Genomic DNA, 18,063 nt, shown 5'->3' with positions numbered 1-18,063 from the left:
CCCAGCAGGTGCCCTGTGTGAAGAGGGGATCACAAAAGCCAGCCTGTGCCAAGACCATGGTGTTGGTGTGATGCATCCTGGTTCACAGCCTATTTTGCCACTAGTGGTGTGGCCTGGACAAGTCACTGAAACTCTCTGAGGCTCCATTTCCTGATTTGTAGAAAGGAGATTATGTGAGAAATAAACGGTACTGTCCTGGCTCCTGGCTAGGGCTTACTAAACTGTGGCCTTTACGATCGCTATGTCCACATGACATTCATGGTGAGAGAAGTCCTGTTAGATCCCAACAAGTTCTTGGGTAAAGGTTCATTGGTTTAGAAGCATTACTCTAGCTGGAGATTAAGTATGGGATGGAAATTTGCTGACCTGGTACCAGAGGGATTATGGATAAACTCCTACAATAAGCCACCTGGGACAAGACATTGCCACAGCATTTGGACAGACACAAAAGCCTTCCCCACCTTTCATGCCATTTAATCCAGACAGGAGCCTGGAAATGGAAGGGTTGAAGCGATTATGCCATTTTCCAGTGAGGTTAAGCAACCTGCCCAAGGTCACATAGCTCAGAAGTCACATGTCCAAACCTATGCTACAGGTGGCCTCACTCCCTGGCCACAGCTGGCTGATCATGTTGTCATTGGATGCTAAATCATGTCTCTCACTATTCAGAGCAAGAAGGGGCTTTCGAGAAGACCCAGTTGTGTCCCTGAGTTGAGACATGGAAAATGAAGCCCAGAGAGATCACAGAGCTATGGAGATGGCCAGTTATCTGCTCTTCCCACTGCTGCCTCTGGGCCAGGTGTCAGCAACCTCATCTTCTGTGTGAAGTCAGGGTGTCGAGTGGTGGTGAGGGCATGATGCTGCAGGCAGCCTGCATAAGTGCACGTCTTACCTGTATCGCTTAGAGCCCTGTGACATACCCTCTCTGTGGCTCCGTCTCCTGCACGGTAAAGGGGCAAAATAAAATCATATGGTCCATAGGAGTGAAGGAGTCCATACATGCACTGAACCTACTATGGGTCTTGGCACATGGTGAGTGGTCCATAACACTAGCTATTTCCCTGTGATTATTCTACATAGCCTGGGGGAAATTTACCTCCAGACAAGTAAGCCAGGGCTGTGTGTCCTATGGTTTCCTCATCAACCCCATGGGGAAGTGACCTGCCGACCAGAGACTCCCTTCACTCTTCCCACAAAACTGTCCTTGGCACTAAGGATGTCAAGTCATCAGGAGGATGCCTTCTCAGATACCGAAAGAAACCTGCCATTTGTCCTGCCACCTACACCATATGTTATTTAAACATGTGCCTTGAAATGCTTCATATTTTCTTAAATATATTTATGTGGAAAGCAAACCTTTATCCCTACTGATAGTGAGTGTCTAATTCCAGATATAGAAGATGGCCAGATATATAAAATAAAAATATTTCTGTTTCAGTTATGGGTCACCTGTATTGCTGCCCATCGTGGCTGAGCTGGCAGCTGGCTCTTGTTTACATGTCTTCAAGCAGTAGAGAAGTGCTGTGAACAGACCTAGCCCACAGGCCGGTTTATCAGCCACCTTCTTTCCCTGACTGGATTCAATTTAGTATACAAATGCCTAGCTCTGTGACCTTCGGCAAGTAATTTAGACTCCTCATGTTGAAGCAGTCCTATTAGGAAAAAGGGCTCATAAGTAAAAGCATTTCCATTTTGGGGTCGTTGGGAGGGTACAACGATCTAACAGGGCCTGGCATAAGTGCTATGTCACGGTTAGGAGAGGGAAAGGAGAAATAAGCACTCTTCTTGCTGTGTTATTCAAAGCCAAGTCTTCCCCTCATCTAAAATGATTCTTCCTTTGGGGGGACGCCACACTGTGGGAACCGCCTGGATTGGGGTGTACTAGCAAGCTGTAGGGAAGAGCATTAGAGTTTTCTGAGAAGGACCAGGACAAATACGTCCACGGATGCCTTCAGGTGGAGACTGGAAGGAAGGAAGGAAGAGGCAAAGGCCAGTGTATGGCAGAAAAGGAGCTGGGGGGGCGCGGGGGGGGGGGGACGACAAGGAGAAGAAATGCGGGTGGGAGGCCAAGGTTCCATTGCAGGCTACTCCCTTTCGTCCCTCCTCTGCTCCCGTCAAGTCAGGAACAGGAGCTCCGGAGCTTGTTACTCGTGGGTGTCTGGAAGAGCCAAACGTGAGGACAAGTGCATGGGGGCTAGGAGTGGGAAAGACCGCTAGGTCAAAGGATCTGGATTCCAATAACAAGGACATGGAGACCGTAGTTCGCAGTTCCGGGGGAGGGTGGGGGGATTGGAAAGGGCCTGGCAAGAAGCTTGGGACACCGTGTGCATCACTGCACAAAGTCCTTCCTCGTGATCGTTGGCCAACGGGGCCATCAGCGCTGAGAGCACAGAGGCTAAAGGCGATAGGGGAAAGATGCGCCCGGCCCCGCCATGTGCACTCAGCCTAGACCACCGCGCTGCGAGCGCACGGATTCCGTGGGGCGGAGTGCAAGAGCTGGGGCGGGGTGCAAGGGCCGGGGCGGGGTGCAAGGGCCGGGGAGGGGTGCAAGGGCCGGGGCGGGGTGCAAGAGCCGGGGCGGAGTGCAAGGGCTGGGGCGGGGCCTCTGCGCCCGGGCCACCTCTTCTGGTTATAAAGAGAGCACGCGGGCTCGTAGGCGCCACCACGCGTCGTACCAGCACTGGTTCCTCTTCGCTTCTCACTTCGGACCTCCTGCCTCACCTCTGCTCGAAATGGACCCCAACTGCTCCTGCCCCACTGGTAAGAACGCCGGCCCTGGGCCTCCGGAGGCCCCTTTCCCAGCCAGTGTTCCTGGGGTGGAGGAGCGAGTATTTTGAGCTTGACAGGAAGTAGACTCCTGTAGTTAGCAGGTCTTGGACTTTCTCCCTGGCCCAACGCCGTCATCCACGCAGTCATGCCCAGTCTAAGCATTTCCAGCCTCCCAGCGGCTCCTGTTTCAGAGGACTAGAGGCCTGAGGCTCAAGGCGGCCCTGCTCCACACCATGCAGGTGTCAAGGGGCTGCTGGACCTGGCCTCAGTGCTCTGCCCGTCTCTGCCTGTGCTGGGTGGGAGGCAGGGACAATGCCTCTTCTGGGCTCAAGACATAAGTCCCCAGCCCCAGCATTCCTGAACTGGGTCTGGAGCCTGGCACCATCCCTGTGGGGTAAATACAAGGGAGAGACCCGCCTGCTCCAGCAGGAGGATGGAGAAGGTAGGGTTAGGCTTGCATCGGTTCTTCGTGGGACAGGAGTTCCCAGAGCTGGGCCCTGCCCGGAGGAGGAGGTGCAGAGAGCTGTCTCGCCCACATCACACATCTCCTTGCGTGTCTTTCTCCTCTTTGCAGGTGACTCCTGCACCTGCGCCAGCCCCTGCAAATGCAAGGACTGCAAATGTACCTCCTGTAAGAAAAGTGAGTGAGGGGCCTTCTCTGGGAATCCAGGGGTTGGGCTAAGACAAGGGAGGGAGCCCAGAGCTGGTTGTGAGTGGATGGCTCTGGGGAGGTTGGTCTTGCTTTGCCCCTAGGAGCCTACAACTGCTGCTGCAGGCTTCCTGCCCTTCCTGGGCTCAGATGGGGCAGGCCAGCCTTTTCTGGTGAAAGCCAACCCCCAAAGGTTCTATTCATCACCACAGGACAGATTATGCTTTTCTGTACTCAGGGTCCTCCAAGACCCAAGGCTTGTGATAAGCCTCATATTGGGCGGGGAGTTACCTGGTAAAGTCTCTGACCTCTCATTTACCACTTCTCTCCCCAGGCTGCTGCTCCTGCTGCCCCGTCGGCTGTGCCCGGTGCGCCCAGGGCTGCATCTGCAAAGGAGCATCGGACAAGTGCAGCTGCTGTGCATGACATCACAGAGAGCCTGCTTCCTGATGTAAATAGAGCAACATACTCAAACCTACATTTTTTTGTACAACCCTGACCCGTTTGCTACATTCATTCCCTTTCTTTTTTATAAAATACATGAATGATAATAAAAGTTGTTGCCTTTATTCTGACTGTTTTCCTCGGTGTACCCACCATGGCTGGCATAGGGGATTAGATGGGTTCATGTTGATGGTACCAAAACTTCTCAGTCAGGAATTCTCATTCTCTCTGGTTTCCCTGCCCAACTTCAGGTCTTCAGTGGGTTTCAGGCCTAAAAGTGACTAAGAATGGAAAACAACTCCCTACCCGCTTGGTTCCTACATGGGCTTAAAAATCCTTCTATTGAAGGATCAGTTGTTTTTTCTATTCATCCCAGACCTAAATCTTAGTAATTAATAAATACTATGAAAGGACAATACAAAGCCCATGTTTCTAGATTCAACACACACAATTTCAATAAACATAGGAAGAACAAATAATAGAGATTTTTAAATGCTGCACATTGTTCGTCAGAAGTGTGCACTGAGCACTGGAGACAATTCATAAACGCCCCAAGGTGTGGACCCCACACCTGGAGTGGCACTGCGCCCAACATCCCCCCAGGGAACCGTCACTCTTGGCTTGCCCCACATCACTGACAGGACACCTGCTACCCCTGAGAGTTCCCTGTTTTCACTTGGCTCTGAATCTCTGCAGGTTCCTCCCTAGGTCAGGCTAAAATCTGGGCCTCCATCAAAATATAGCCTTTGGTTCCTTGAAACTAACCAAGTTCCTAGGAATTTGGGGAGAATTGGCTGGCCTTTTCTCAGCAACAAGGAGCACACCTGAGAACTGGTTCCAGATGAAGCATTACCTGTCAGCCTGTGCAGGGTGATGTGGGGTTCTGCAGTGTGGAAGGTGTGGTGGTGTTTATTAGACAGGAGTGAGGCCCTAGTGACTTGTAATTAATGCCAACGGTTAGTTCCCCTGGCTATTTGTGGAGGGAGTTGCTATTTGATGTAAAATCAAAGAGAAGGACAAGTCCTGTGGACCTGAAGGCAGGACCACGCTTGCCTAGCAGGTGCCCTGTGTGAAGAGGGTTTGCAAAAGCCAGGCTGTGTAGGGGTATGGGTGCCGATGTCAGGCATCCTGGTTCACAGTCCACAATGCCACCTGGCTTTGGGACCTGAACAAGTCCTTTGAAACTCTCTGAGATTCCAGTTTTTTATTTGTATAAAGTAGATTATACCTCTCTCTATGTGAGGAATAAATAATGGCGTCCTGGCTCCTGGCTAAGGCTTAACAAACAGTGGCCATTTCGATCACTATATCCACACTGAATCCTTTTAGCTCCCAACAAACTCCTGGAGAAAGGCTCGATGGTTTCAAAGCATTAGTCTGGGTTGGAGGCTAGAGATGGCATTAGAATCCGGCTGACCCAGTGCCATGGGGAGTGTGGATGACCTGCCTTAGGTCCTCTGGGACAAGAGGCTGCCACAGCACTTGGGCGACACCAAAGCCTTTCCCACCCTTCATGTCATTTGATGCACAGGAACCAGTGAGAGAGTGAAAGTCCACAGACTGGAGTGAGGGGGCTACTTTCCAGAGAGGTTAGGCAACCTGCCCAAGGTCATACAGCTGGTAGTCCCAAGTCTGAATGTATGCTACAACTGTCTCACCCCCTGCCCAAGGGTGGCTGATTGTGTCCTCACTGGGTGCTAAATCCTGCCTCTTGTTATTCAAAGCTGGAAAGGTCCTTTGAGACAGTCCTGTTGTGCTCCTGCCTTGAGATATGGCAAACTGAAGCCCAGAGAGGTCACAGAGCTACGCCCAGGGGTCTGACTCCTCAGTACTCAGTGCCCTTCCCATTGCTGCCTCTGTGCCAGGTGTCCGGTGTCCTCCTCTTTCATGTGATGTCACGGTGCCAAGTGGTGGCTGAGGGCAGCTGGCATGAGTACCAGTCCCACCCGTGTCACTGATAGCTGGGTATCATTACCTATCTGTGGCTAAGTCTCCCCCACTATAAAAAGGGAAAATAATAGTGTGTGGCTCTTAGGTTTGAATGATTTAATACACACAAAGAACTTAGAATGATGCCAGCCACACTGTGAGTAATCTATAATAATAGCTGTCTATTAATTTATATTTATTACTCACAGCATAGGAGACATTTTTCTACTTGCAGACAAAGAAGCCAGCCTGCTGTGCCTCGCGCTGTGTTGCCCTCATCAACCGTGTGGACAAGAGACCAGTGGCCCTGACAGGTGAGCCTCTCTTCCCACTAAAGAGGATCAGCACTACAGATGTAAAGCATGAGCAACACCATCCATGTGTCATCACAGACAAGGAAGCATCCCGCCATTTCCATCACCTGCAGCAGTACTTTACTTAACATTATTTTAATCCATTCACACTTTCTTAAATATATTTATATGAAAAGCAAACTCTTTAACACTACTGAAAATGAGAATCGGTTTACTTCCAAACATAGACGGTAGCCACAAAACTATATCTGTACAGATATATATCTATATCTATATCTGTATATATATCTATATCTATCTACATCTATATGTCTATATCTATAGCTATAGCTATATCTATATATATAGATATATTCCTTCTGTATGTATCACTTTGTCACTCAGAATTGAGCTTGACGCAATAGAGCTGGTGAAGACACATCTCTGGGTCAAAGAGAATGTGCATCATTGACTTTCTATGGGGAAGTGACAGGAGTCAGATCCAGGGCACCACTTCCCAGAACCTCACGTGGGTTAGTGGGTTAGTTACATTATGTAAACTCCTTGTGCTGTGTGTAATTCTAGTATTTCCCTTTAGAGTTGTTGTTAGGGTTTAAAGAGGGAAAGCGATTAACCAAGGCTTGGCACAGACCAAATATTTTGTAATTGTCAGGAAAAACTGAAAGGGAAATACCTTTTCTTGTTATTTATGCCCAGTTGGCCCAGCACCTAAAATGATCCCTTCCCAGAGGGGCATCCCATGCTTTGGGAACCTCCGTCCTGGAGTGGGTGGAAGGACTAGGCTGAAGAAAGCCCTGTAAAGTTTAGGCAAAGGAATGTGCCCATTCACTCCTCCAGTCATGGAGGATGAAAGGAAGGAGGAAGGGGCCTGTATTCGCGACTTTGCTGTGTATTGGAGGGAAAGCGATGATTGGGGGGCGGGGGTGAGGGGGTAAAGGTCACATCTACCAGCGGTCTTTGCACACAACTCCTGGACTCCAGCCAAGTCAGGGACGTGAGCACAAGGTTGGGCTTGCACATGGGTTCCAGGAAAGGGCGAACCCGAGAACAAGGACGCGGGGAGCAGGGGTGGGGGAAACTGGCAGGTCTCAGGGGCTGAGTTACCAGAATACCCGGGAACGTGCAGGGAGTGATTGTTGATTGTTGATTGACTGTTAGCTCTGCCGCATCCCCTGGGGAAAACTGGGAAGGGTGAGGCCGGGAGGCCAGGACATCGTGTACAGCACGTCTTACAAATCCCTCCGCGTGATCTAGAGCCTAAGGGGCTGCACGTGCGGTGCGCACAGACCCCGAAGGCGATGGGGGAAAGATGCGCTCGGCCGGGCCAGGTGCACTCAGCCCAGCCTAACGCGTTGCGGGCGGCACGGATTCAGTGGGGCGGAGTGCAAGAGCTGGGGCGGGGTGCAAGGGCCGGGGCGGGGTGCAAGGGCCGGGGCGGGGTGCAAGGGCCAGGGCGGGGTGCAAGGGCCGGGGCGGGGTGCAAAGCTGGGCGGGGTCTCTGCGCCCGGGCCAACTCTTCTGGCTATAAAGCGAACACGCGGGCTCGTAGGCGCCACCACGCGTCGTATCAGCACTGGTTCCTCTTCGCCTCTCACTTTAGACCTCCTGCCTCACCTCTGCTCGAAATGGACCCCAACTGCTCCTGCCCCACCGGTAAGGACCCGGCTCTTCTGTGCTTTCTTCCTAGCCAAGCTCCTGCGAGCATTTCCAGTCTCCCTTTGCCTCTATGTTAGAGTTGAGGGTACTAAGGTCAGGGGGCTGCTGGACTGGGACCGGTGCTCTGTCCAGGCCTCAGAGCTGCCAGGCCTTGATGGCAGGTGGGGACTTTGTTTGTTTGGAGTTCAGAACATAAGACCCTGGTGCCAGATCCAGTATGCCTGGACTGTGTCTGGAGCCTGGGACCTACCTTGTCGGGTAAAATCGGGAGAGGACCTACCTTCCCCGCACCAAGAGAGAAGATGGGACTTTCTTTTTCTGCTCTGAGTGGGCAAGGAGCTTCTAGTGCTGGGTCCTGACAGGAAATGCAGGGAGTGATTGTTGATTGACTGTTAGCTCTGCCGCATCACACTCACATCTCCTTGCCTGTCTCCTCCTTGCAGGTGGCTCCTGCACCTGCGCCGGCTCCTGCAAATGCAAGGACTGCAAATGCACCTCCTGCAAGAAGAGTGAGTGAGGGGCCTTCTCTGGGATTATGGGGGCTGCTGGGCTGAGTCAGGAGGGCACCCTGAGCTGCACAGAAAAGATCAGGCCAATGACCCAGTGTCCCCCTACCACCCTTTCCTCAGCACAAGAGTCAGAATCAGAGCCCAGAGAGCCATGGAGGTGGTTGAGTCCAACCTCATTCTAGAATGGGGACACTGAGGTCCAGAGAGGTCACCAAATGATGCCAAGGATGGAGCCAGAGCTAGAACCTGTCTCTTTCTGAACCCTCTAGTGTCCTGAGCACTTTATGCACATTTCTCTGACCTCCTGGTACAGCCCTCTCCTGTAGAGGCAGCCCAGAGCTTTCCTGGCCCTCTGGGCAGGAGTTTTGCCCGTCTCTGATCTTGAGAACTTTCCTTGGTACATTGTATTGTTCTAGGGGGTGTGGGACTGACTTCCATTGCCCCCTAGGCCCTGTCACTGCTTCTCCATGCTTTCTGCCCTGTGTGGACTCAGAAGGAACAGGGCGGCTGTTTCCAAAGTTCTATAGTAATTGTCTCAGGACAGTACACGCCATCTCAAATTCAGGGTCTTCTGGGTTGGGAGTGTGGGGCACTTGTGCCAGGCCTGCTGTCGGGCAGAGAGATGCCTGTCATATCTGCTCTGACTTCTCCCTCTGCCCTTTCTCCCCAGGCTGCTGCTCCTGCTGCCCCGTGGGCTGTGCCCAGTGTGCCCAGGGCTGCATCTGCAAAGGAGCGACGGACAAGTGCAGCTGCTGTGCGTGACGTCCCTGATGTAAATAGAGCAAGATGTTCAAACCTGCATTTTTTTTATTTTTTCATAAACCCTGACCCCATTGCCACATTCCTTTTTGTATGAACTTTTTGAATAACAATAAACGTATCTAGACTCTTCTGGCTCCGCGTTCCTCATAGTGTTTTGGGAACGAGAGACTTGGTTCTCGTTGGGCTGTCAGGGAACCTGCGTTGGGAGAAGTTGAGGGTGGATTTGGCACAGGAATTGCCGGGTGAGGTGTAATGCTGCCGGCCATCTGGCCTGGCCTTGGCTTTTCTTGGTGAGCTGTGGCAGAGCGTTTCCTCTATCTCCTTCTAGAGTTAACTGGTCCCTGCCCTTTTTGTGTGTCTGTGTCACTGCATATATTCATTTGGTAGCCACCTATGGTGTCCCTACTATATACACAGGCATTGGGGTCTCAGTGGTGAGGTGACATGGGGCCTACAGACTGCCGGGGAGAGACAGAATTACCGCACAGAAGAAACACAATGGCTATGACTGAGAATGCTGTTGGGGTGTGCCTAGTGAAGACACCTTGGCACTGAGATCTGAGAGCTGCATTCCTGTCAGGGGACAGCTTGAGCAAACGCCCCGAAGTGGGAAAAAGTTTGATGTGTTCAGGAAATAGAAGGCCAGCATGTCTGAGCTAGTGTTGAGGGGAGTCGGCTAATTACACTTTGGAGAGGGGAGAACAGAGACCATGTGCTTCATTCATTTGAGTGACCTGCCCCCCCACAACCGCTTGTGCAGCTGAATCGCTTGGTGAGGTGGCAAGAGTGCCAAGCTGCCATCCCACTTCCCTTCCCAGCCCCAATCTGATTTCTTATGGGCCAAGGGGAGCCTGTATTTTTAACAAGTACCTAAGGTTGCAACCTATTGACACAGTCACATGGACTCAGTGAAATGCAACTAGCTGCCAGGAAGTATTTCCACCCCAGTTGGTATATGAAGCCAACACCCCTAACAAGTAGCTATCTGCACTGGTGGCCCAGGGAACCCGGAGGGACCCAGTTCTCGTCAGTCTGTAGAGGGAGAGGCAGGCAGGATGTGGCAAGTGCCTTCGTAGAGAGCAAATCAGACTGAAAGGGCAGTCCAAGCCTCCTTGGAGACTCACACTATGAAAACACTACCCGATATGGGTGGGCTGATGTCCCAGCTGCCTTTTCCTGGCGAGAGAGCCTGGCACAGACCTTGTGGGGCTTGGACAGGAATGTTGTGTGGCACTGCCTGTTTGGTCTGGAAGTCCTGGTGCCAAGGTTCATAAATGTGCCCATTTGTTGCTCTTTCACAGTTCTGCTTTCGGGACCCACAGCTGCCAAACTTCTCCAGGGAAGGGGACATAATGTCTTCACGGACCTGAGAAACAGTCATCCAACTTGCAACATTGTGTTTTCCAAGTCATGTGTGAAGTGGCGTCCTTGCTCTATCCCTGAGCTCCATCTCCCCAAGAGGTGGGTGGGGCATTAATTTATAATAGTGTTTTTCTAATTTGAGATGGCTGCATCAGAATGATTGTTTAATTCCAGAAGTGAATACCTCGTTTAACTGGGAAAGCAGTTAAACGTGTCATTTCTGGGGCCAGACTGCCTGGCTGGAAGCATAGCTCCCCTACTTAGGCAGGTTATGTGGCCTGTTTGTGCCTCATATTTCTCATCTGGAAAGTGGGGACAATAATAGCACCTACCCCACAGGGTTGTTGCGAGGTTAAATGTGGCTAGCTGTCTCTGGCACCTAATAAGTGCTTAGCAAGTGCTACTTCCCTCTAGGCCAGGCACAGCCTGACCATCAGTAGGTGATCCATAAATGCTGTTTACTTGATGCCATGAACACTTATTGGACCCCTGCTGTATGTAAATCATTGTGCTGGGCACAGAGAAGAAAGATAGCATATAAATGAGATCCAATCCCTTTGCTGGAGGAGGTCTTATTCAAGTCCCTGTTGAATTCAGGGAACGTTTATTTATCACTTCAGGATGCAGCTGCTGAACGGAGGCAAAGAATGATGCAGTCTGAACATTTCCGCTTTTCAGGAGAATGGCCCTATTCCACTCTGACTCTGGGACAGGCTGAGTGTGAGACAAGCTAAGACAGAGGTGTGGAAGCCTCAGGGAGAGGGTGTGATTCAGTCTGATGGGAACGCCAGGAGAAAACCCTATTCCTTCATTCCTTCATTCCTTCACATGGTCACTTCTTGGCCAGAAGTGATTAGAGCATTGGTGGTGGATGGGCTGGAAAAGTGGGAGGCTAACTCTTCTGGGGGAAAGGGGAAAGCTGGCATGATAGCCCTTCCTCCGGAACAGATGCTTAGTGTTGGATGACACTGAACCAATCAGATCCTCTCTCCTGAGAAGTATACATTCAAGGTGCAGGTGGCCGGAACAAAGGGTACCTGAAACGTATGCTATACCTGGAACTACCTCATGGGAAGAGGAAAGCGCCCACCCTAAGTGGCCGTCACGAAGACTACAAGCTACAAATCTGTTTCTGTGAGAGTGATGGTACATCTCTTGCGACCCAGAGAGGCTGAGCATCTGCTGAGCCCAGGTCCTTCCTGGCCCCTTCCCTCCTCCATGGTGGCCTTCGTCTCTTCCTCTGCAAACTCTTCTATTTAGCAACGGTAGGGGGTAGCGGTGGGGGTGGGGGTATGTTGTAAAGGTTGGCTGTGTTGTGCCACAAGGCCAGCAGTAGGGACTTCTCAGTGGTCAGAGAGCCCTCCTCTGAGCCTCGGCCTGATTCTCGAGTGCTCAAAGGAGGAATGTGAAACAAGTGGGGAGTTGGTGCCGTCATCAAGGCTTGGGTGATATGTAGGACTCTGTGGACTAACCCCTGGGATTCCAGCCTCACAAAGCTGGGGGATGGGACCTGGGTCCCTTCATCAGCCACCTAGCCTGTTGACCCATCATCACCATCACTGGATGTAGGGGTACAGCCATGTGCAGACTGGACTCTGCTCTCTCCAAGGTACCTCTTTCTCCTGCAACCCCCACAACCAGACTAAGCCACAATCTCCACCAGCAGTTCAGTGATCTCGGGTCACCCCTGCCAGGAGGTTTTCTCAGCTTCACGTGGTCCTTCAGAGAACAAGGGCAATGCGTTCCCCAGAGAAGTCAGTCTCTGGGGGTAGACTGAGGTTTTTGATGGGCACTGATCAAGTTCGGTTGTCTGGTATCCATGCCCCAACTTCCTTTTGGGGAACTCCTACCACCCCTCTATTGTGCGCAGCTTTGGAGGGGGATCCAGGGATCCAACTAAAAACCCTAAAGGTTCAGACCCTTGCTCTCCAGGGAGCTTCAGCCAATCAGATGTTCCCCTTGGGGTTAGAGTGAGTTCCCAGGACATTTGTCACAGGCACATGCCCCGACCAGATTCTTTGGGCCCCGAGTCCAGGCCTGCAGATTCTGCATCCCAACCCTATGACATTTCCTTGTTCCTGCCCCTTTCCAAGCCTGGTCCTGCAGCTCCACTCACCCCCTGACCCCCTTTACCCTTCCAGCAAATGAACCTCAGCTTAATTCTATTGCTGGTAACCAAGGAGTCTGGAGACGATGTTGGTGGGGCAAGGGGCTTCCTCTGTAACATCACAGGACCACCGCCCAGGGCCTGAGACTCTGAGGGCAGGACAGGATGGGGGTTTGGATATCACCTCCCATCCTGGGCCACTCTCCTTCTTGCCTGGGCCTGTGAGACACGCCTGCCTGCCCGGGGTGAGGCTCTGTGTGGGTAGGTGTTTCCTGCCCTTGGGGCCTGCCACTCTCGGGCCTGGGAAACTCACTTTCCTGGCAGGGACTCAATGTCTGCGCAGTCAGATGAGGCTGCTCATAGCGCTGTGGGTCCCAGGGTGCTGGGGCCTTAGTACCGATGAAAAATCGAGACAAAATCCCCAAAAGCTTCCCTAGAGGAAACAAGCCCAAAAAGGGCATGTGTGCAGGGCTCTTGGCTGCCCTGTCTCTCCTTACAGCAAGCCACCCCAGTCCTGAAGGAGAGAATAGTATAAGAAAAGGCTTGGCAATGGGAAAAAGAGCCTCGTGTGATCATTTCCCAGCTAACGGGGAGCCATAGAGGATTAACGGGCAAGGGGACAATGGGATTGGGTCTGTTCATTGTCCTGGGCCTGTGACAAGTACTGATTAATAGTGATGACTAAGGCAGTCTGCCTACCAGGGTCCTCAGTCCTTGGTATGAGTGCGGTGGGTGGCGGGTGTCGACTACACAAATTCAACATGGGGTGATAAAAGACAGTGCAGCATCAAGCAGACTCCCACTTTCTGCCACCCTCTTTTGGAATGTTGGACGTTTAAATTTCTGCCAATCAAGTGGGTGTAAAATGGTATCCATCAAACGGGATTATGAAGATAGAATAACACCATGCCCAGAATATAGTAGGTGCTCAGTAAATAGTCGATGCTATTAAGACAAAGCTGTGTGGCCTTCCACCAGATTGATATTGATTTTAAAGTTTGACGATATCAAATGGGGATACTCACCCATGGCTGGGAAAGACCAAAGGGACGTTAGACTTACCTACAGGGTTCTGATGTTTTGTTTTCTTTTCGGCAAGCAAATGAGTTCATGCATTGCTTCTGGAATTAAAAACAATTCGTTGTGAAAGAAAACAGGATCTACACAAGGTCACAAGGTGGGTAACTGCTCAAGAGGCTCCCCGTTCGCAGTCCGATGCTCCCTTCCCAGCAGCTCTCTTCAGGGCAGTCACATCTCAGTGCCAGCCCATTGTTGTCCTGTGGGATGTGGGCTCGGTGAGGCCAGAGCTTGCAAATTTTATAGGACAAACGGGAAATCCAGAGTTTTATGAAAAATATCCAGGTGTTTAAGAGATTGTATGGAACCGTAAAAGCATTATGCTACCTGAAATGAGCCAGACACAAACGTGTATGATTCCATTTCTATAAAGTACCTAGACTAGGGAAATTCATAGACACAGCACATAGAACAGAGGTGACCAGGAGTTGGGGAGGGGGACATGGGGAGTTATTGTTTGATGGGCACAGAGTTTCTGTTTGGGGTGATGGAAAAGTTCTGGAGCTGGATGGTGGCGGTAGTTGCACAACAATGCGAATATTATTAAGGCCACTGAAATGTACACTTTAAAATGGTAAATTCTATGTTATAGATATTTTACTACAATTAAGAATCATATTAAAAGGAAAAAGAGAGAGAGAAAAAAAGAGCAAACAAAAGTCAGAGACTCAGATTTGGCCAATCTGCAACTCCTGGCTGGCGCATCCCTGTCTGGAATGATTACTCCAGCTTGTTCCGCCTCCACCTACCCAAATCCCACTCATCCCTCAAGGTCTGGCCCAAGTGTCACCCCTTTTCATTCCCCAAGGTGGAAGGTCCAGCAGCACTGGGCCCATTTTCCTGCCTCGCAGCATCAAAACCCGTAAGAGTCACATTCTCCAAGTTGTCACAGTCCCATGGCATTTTATTTTCTTCTGGTCCACTTTCCCCGCTTGTATTACCTCTGTGGCCATGCAGGCATCCCAGTTTCCAACCCCCACAGACTGTCAGCTTCTCGGGGATGGAGCAGTTTCTCCATGTTCTCACACGATTCAGTGCTGCAGCCTTACTGAGAGCAACTTCCCTGCCAGACCTGGGCCCCAGGCCCCGCTACAGAGAGAGGAGATCCAAGGAGCCCTGTCTCACTTCATCAGGGGCAGGGCCTTGTCGTTTGTTTGTTTAGTCTAGGGTGTGTAAGCCTGGGCCCCACTGACATTTTGGGTCAGGTAGTTCCTTGTTGTACAGGCTGTCCGTGCATGCATTTAGGCCTCCCTGGCCTCCATCCACGGGATGCCAGAGCACTCCCGTCGTTTTGACAATCAAAACTATTTCCAGGTATTGCCAAATGTCCCCTGGGGGAGCAAAATGCCCCCTGGTTGAGAACTGGTTTAATTCACTTATTCATTTATCTAGTAAGCGCTTTCTTAAAATCAAGATTCCAGATAAGGTGTGAGGAGGCTCGTAGGCAGTTTGAAAGGTAGGTACATTTTTTAAAAATCTCAGCAGCATAGTTTAACTATGACTCCCAGAATTCTAAGTACTTCCTCTCCCGGTGTCATAGATCCCAGCTCTTCTGTTCAAGTTTCCAAGGCTAAGCTGAGCACTTCACATTTTTAAAAGATTGACTTCGCTTGCTTGGTGTTTTCTGCCATCTTGTGGTCATTTTGTTTATTGCAAGCTGGGGAAACGCCAGTTCTGTTTCACCTGTTAAGAAGCGTAAGACAATCAGACTTGCTTTCCTCAGATGCTAGAAAGTAGTTCGAAACTCACAGCTATGAGAGAGTGAGAGGTATGCAGATAGGCCCTCAGGGAAGTAGTTTGGCGTTAGCATAAGCAATGTTCTGCCAATTTTCCTAGGGCCTTACTTTGAAATTTTAAGGCACCAACTTTGCCCCTACCGTGTTTCCCCCGAAAATAAGACCTAGCCGGACAATCTGCTCTAATGCATCTTTTGGAGCAAAAAATATTAGAGCCGATTGTCCGGCTAGGTCTTATTTTTGGGGGAAACACGGTACCTTCCCCACCTTTTCTACTACTAAAGGTCCTGTTTGGAATGCATTTATAATTTATGTCAAGTGCATTTGAATTCATTTTTGTGAACATATTTTTGAGAATTTTATAGTACACTTGGAGCTAGACACATTTAGGATGCCATAAAATGAGGGTATCTTGAATTAAAACAGTGTTTTCCAAATGTATCTGATGTCAGAAACAGAGTGATGCAATAGGCCCACGGTTGGACGCCTCAGCGATTGTGCACAGCAGGGAGGTCTGGAAACCTCAGTGTCATGGGGTGTCAGAGCTGTCGCTATGGTGATTCGGCATGCTGGCTGACGTTGAGCATGCCTTGCATATCCCTGAGACTCAGTTTCCAGGCTTGTGCCACTTCCCTGTCCATCTGGTCCCAGGTAAAATGGTTATTCAGGGCGCAGGTTTGGGCAGAAACCAACTTCTGGAACTGTTATTAATGTGTATAATATTTAATAACAATAATGATGAAGTTTCAAGAGGCTTTGAGAGCGTTCAAGTGAGCACAGCCAGACTTTGGTCTATTCTCCACACAGCAGCCACACTCGTCCTGATAGAACACGTCCGTCTTCTGTTCCAAACCCTCCAGTGACTCACCATTTCTCTTGGAGTAGAAGCCAAAGTCCTTACGCTGGCTCATAGGGCCCTACATGACTCCCTCCCACCAGCTCTTTTTGCCTACCTCTTCCTCAGGACCATCAAGAACATTCTGCCCCAGGGCCTTTGCACCTCCTGTTCCCTGTGCCTAGGATGCTGTCACTGGCTCCCTCCCTCCTCTACTTCAAGTCTTCACTCAGCACCATCCCCCTTCACACCTTTATTTTTTTCCTGAGCATTATCTAACCGCCTATATTTGTATTTGACAATTTGTCTGCCTTCCCTAACAGAATGCACACTCCATGAGGGCACAGACTTTTTTAACGGAAAAATTCTTGTTTACTGCAGACATTAAATGGCAGGGCACATACATAAGAAATAAGTCAGACAAGGCAAACTTGCAAATGAAAGATCTCTTTGGAAACAGAGACGTTCCTTGAAGGAGACCGTTTGTAAGCCATTATATAGTCATTGTAAAAGATGTCTTACCATAATCATTATATAATCATGGTAAAAAATTTGATCTTTTTTACTTAGCCAAGGAAGCAATACGATAATCTCACATCTTGGTTTGATTGGCTCAGAAAAGATCTGATCTATAGTTCCTCGTTTCCTCTGCTTGCTTACCTTAAGGGTTTAGTCAGTCAAGGAAGAAACAAGAACAGTGAAAGGCAGTAGTTTCCGTGGACTTCAGAACAACCACATCGGAGAATGGGTGATGAGAAATGAATCGTGATTGCTGCGAGGGCTCTAATATAAACAAGAATTTAATCATTTGATGGTTCTGGGGTTAGTATCAGATGTAGCATCTGAAGGCCTGGGAACAAGCCCTGTCTCTGCTGCTTACGGGGCATATCACTATGGGCTAATCCCGGTGCCCAGTAAAGCACCCAACGCATAGTAGATGCTCAGTGAAAAAGAAGCCAGAGCTGGCAATGCACCCTTGGAAGGCAGGGAGCAAAGACCTTTCTTTGCTAAAATATTATGCATTGCAGTAAGTCTTCTCTAAATTGAGTAAAGTCTTCTCATTTGCCCGCTGGTGAAATGAACCAAGACAAGTTAAAGTTGGGCCACACTGCAGTTTCAGGAAATGCTTCCAGTGTCCAGTAATGCGACAGAACCACTGACCACCAAGACAGGGCCACCTATAGGAGTTGGCCCTGCCTTGCTGTGCCACGCCACTGTTAATCTCACTTTGGGCCAAATGCTGGAGGTGCCAATTCTATGTGAGAAATTCGGGGTCTGCCTTCCAGCATAGTTGGTAATTTGGGGGCTGCAGCCTCCGTTCTGAGAGTCCCCTGGCCATGGGTCAAGAAGGCTCTTTTTCAACTAACATTCACTGAGCGCCTTCTGGTGGACATAAAGCTGAACATGCCATGCTGCTGCCCTCAGGGCTTCCAGTCTAGTCAAAGTTATGTACATTTGCAATGTCCTATGATGTGTGTGTGTGTGTGTGTGTGTGTGTGTGTGTGTGGGGGGGGGGGGGGAGCTGGCAGCTTTGTCCTGGTGGGTCAGAGAAGCCTCTACTTAATGCTAGAGTATTGTGGCAACAGGCTTTGCCAGAAATAAAAACAATTAACACCAACTGAGCACCTATTACCTGCAAGACTGCTCTAAGCTCTTAACGAGCGTTAACTAATGTGATCCTTAGAACAACACTTATGGTAAATGATTATTATCCCTACAAGAGTACCCACAATGTGAAAGAGGTAATCCCCCAATGTAAACTGGGGTATTCTTGGATACAGTTACCAAAGAAGGGAGACTGAACGGTGGGAAGTCCCAAAGCCACCCATGCCCGCTATGGTTCGCCACATTGTTTACTGATAATAGTTTTCTCCTGGATTTTCAGAGAAGGGTTAAGTCTTCTGGTTTCTAAGA

At 50.1% G+C, this 18,063-nt stretch overlaps 2 protein-coding genes across 2 annotated transcripts; both read left to right on the top strand.

Moving 5' to 3' along the window:
• Positions 1-2,417: 2,417 nt before the first annotated feature.
• LOC109459508 (uncharacterized) lies at positions 2,418-3,987 on the top strand. Its single transcript, XM_019754015.2, has 3 exons — positions 2,418-2,760; positions 3,344-3,409; positions 3,753-3,987. Exons 1-3 carry the CDS (start codon positions 2,433-2,435, stop codon positions 3,842-3,844), a joined length of 486 nt encoding a protein of 161 aa, XP_019609574.2. The 5' UTR covers positions 2,418-2,432; the 3' UTR covers positions 3,845-3,987.
• A 3,615-nt stretch (positions 3,988-7,602) lies between these two features.
• On the top strand, positions 7,603-9,161 carry LOC109459499 (metallothionein-1E). Its single transcript, XM_019754003.2, has 3 exons — positions 7,603-7,758; positions 8,205-8,270; positions 8,941-9,161. The coding sequence occupies exons 1-3, from the start codon at positions 7,731-7,733 to the stop codon at positions 9,030-9,032; spliced, it is 186 nt and encodes a 61-aa protein (XP_019609562.1). The 5' UTR covers positions 7,603-7,730; the 3' UTR covers positions 9,033-9,161.
• Positions 9,162-18,063: the final 8,902 nt, after the last annotated feature.

The sequence above is a fragment of the Rhinolophus sinicus genome, linkage group LG11 (genome assembly GCF_036562045.2).
Source record: "Rhinolophus sinicus isolate RSC01 linkage group LG11, ASM3656204v1, whole genome shotgun sequence".
NCBI classification, from domain to species: domain Eukaryota; kingdom Metazoa; phylum Chordata; class Mammalia; order Chiroptera; family Rhinolophidae; genus Rhinolophus; species Rhinolophus sinicus.
This window is presented reverse-complemented; position numbering and strand designations above follow the sequence as displayed.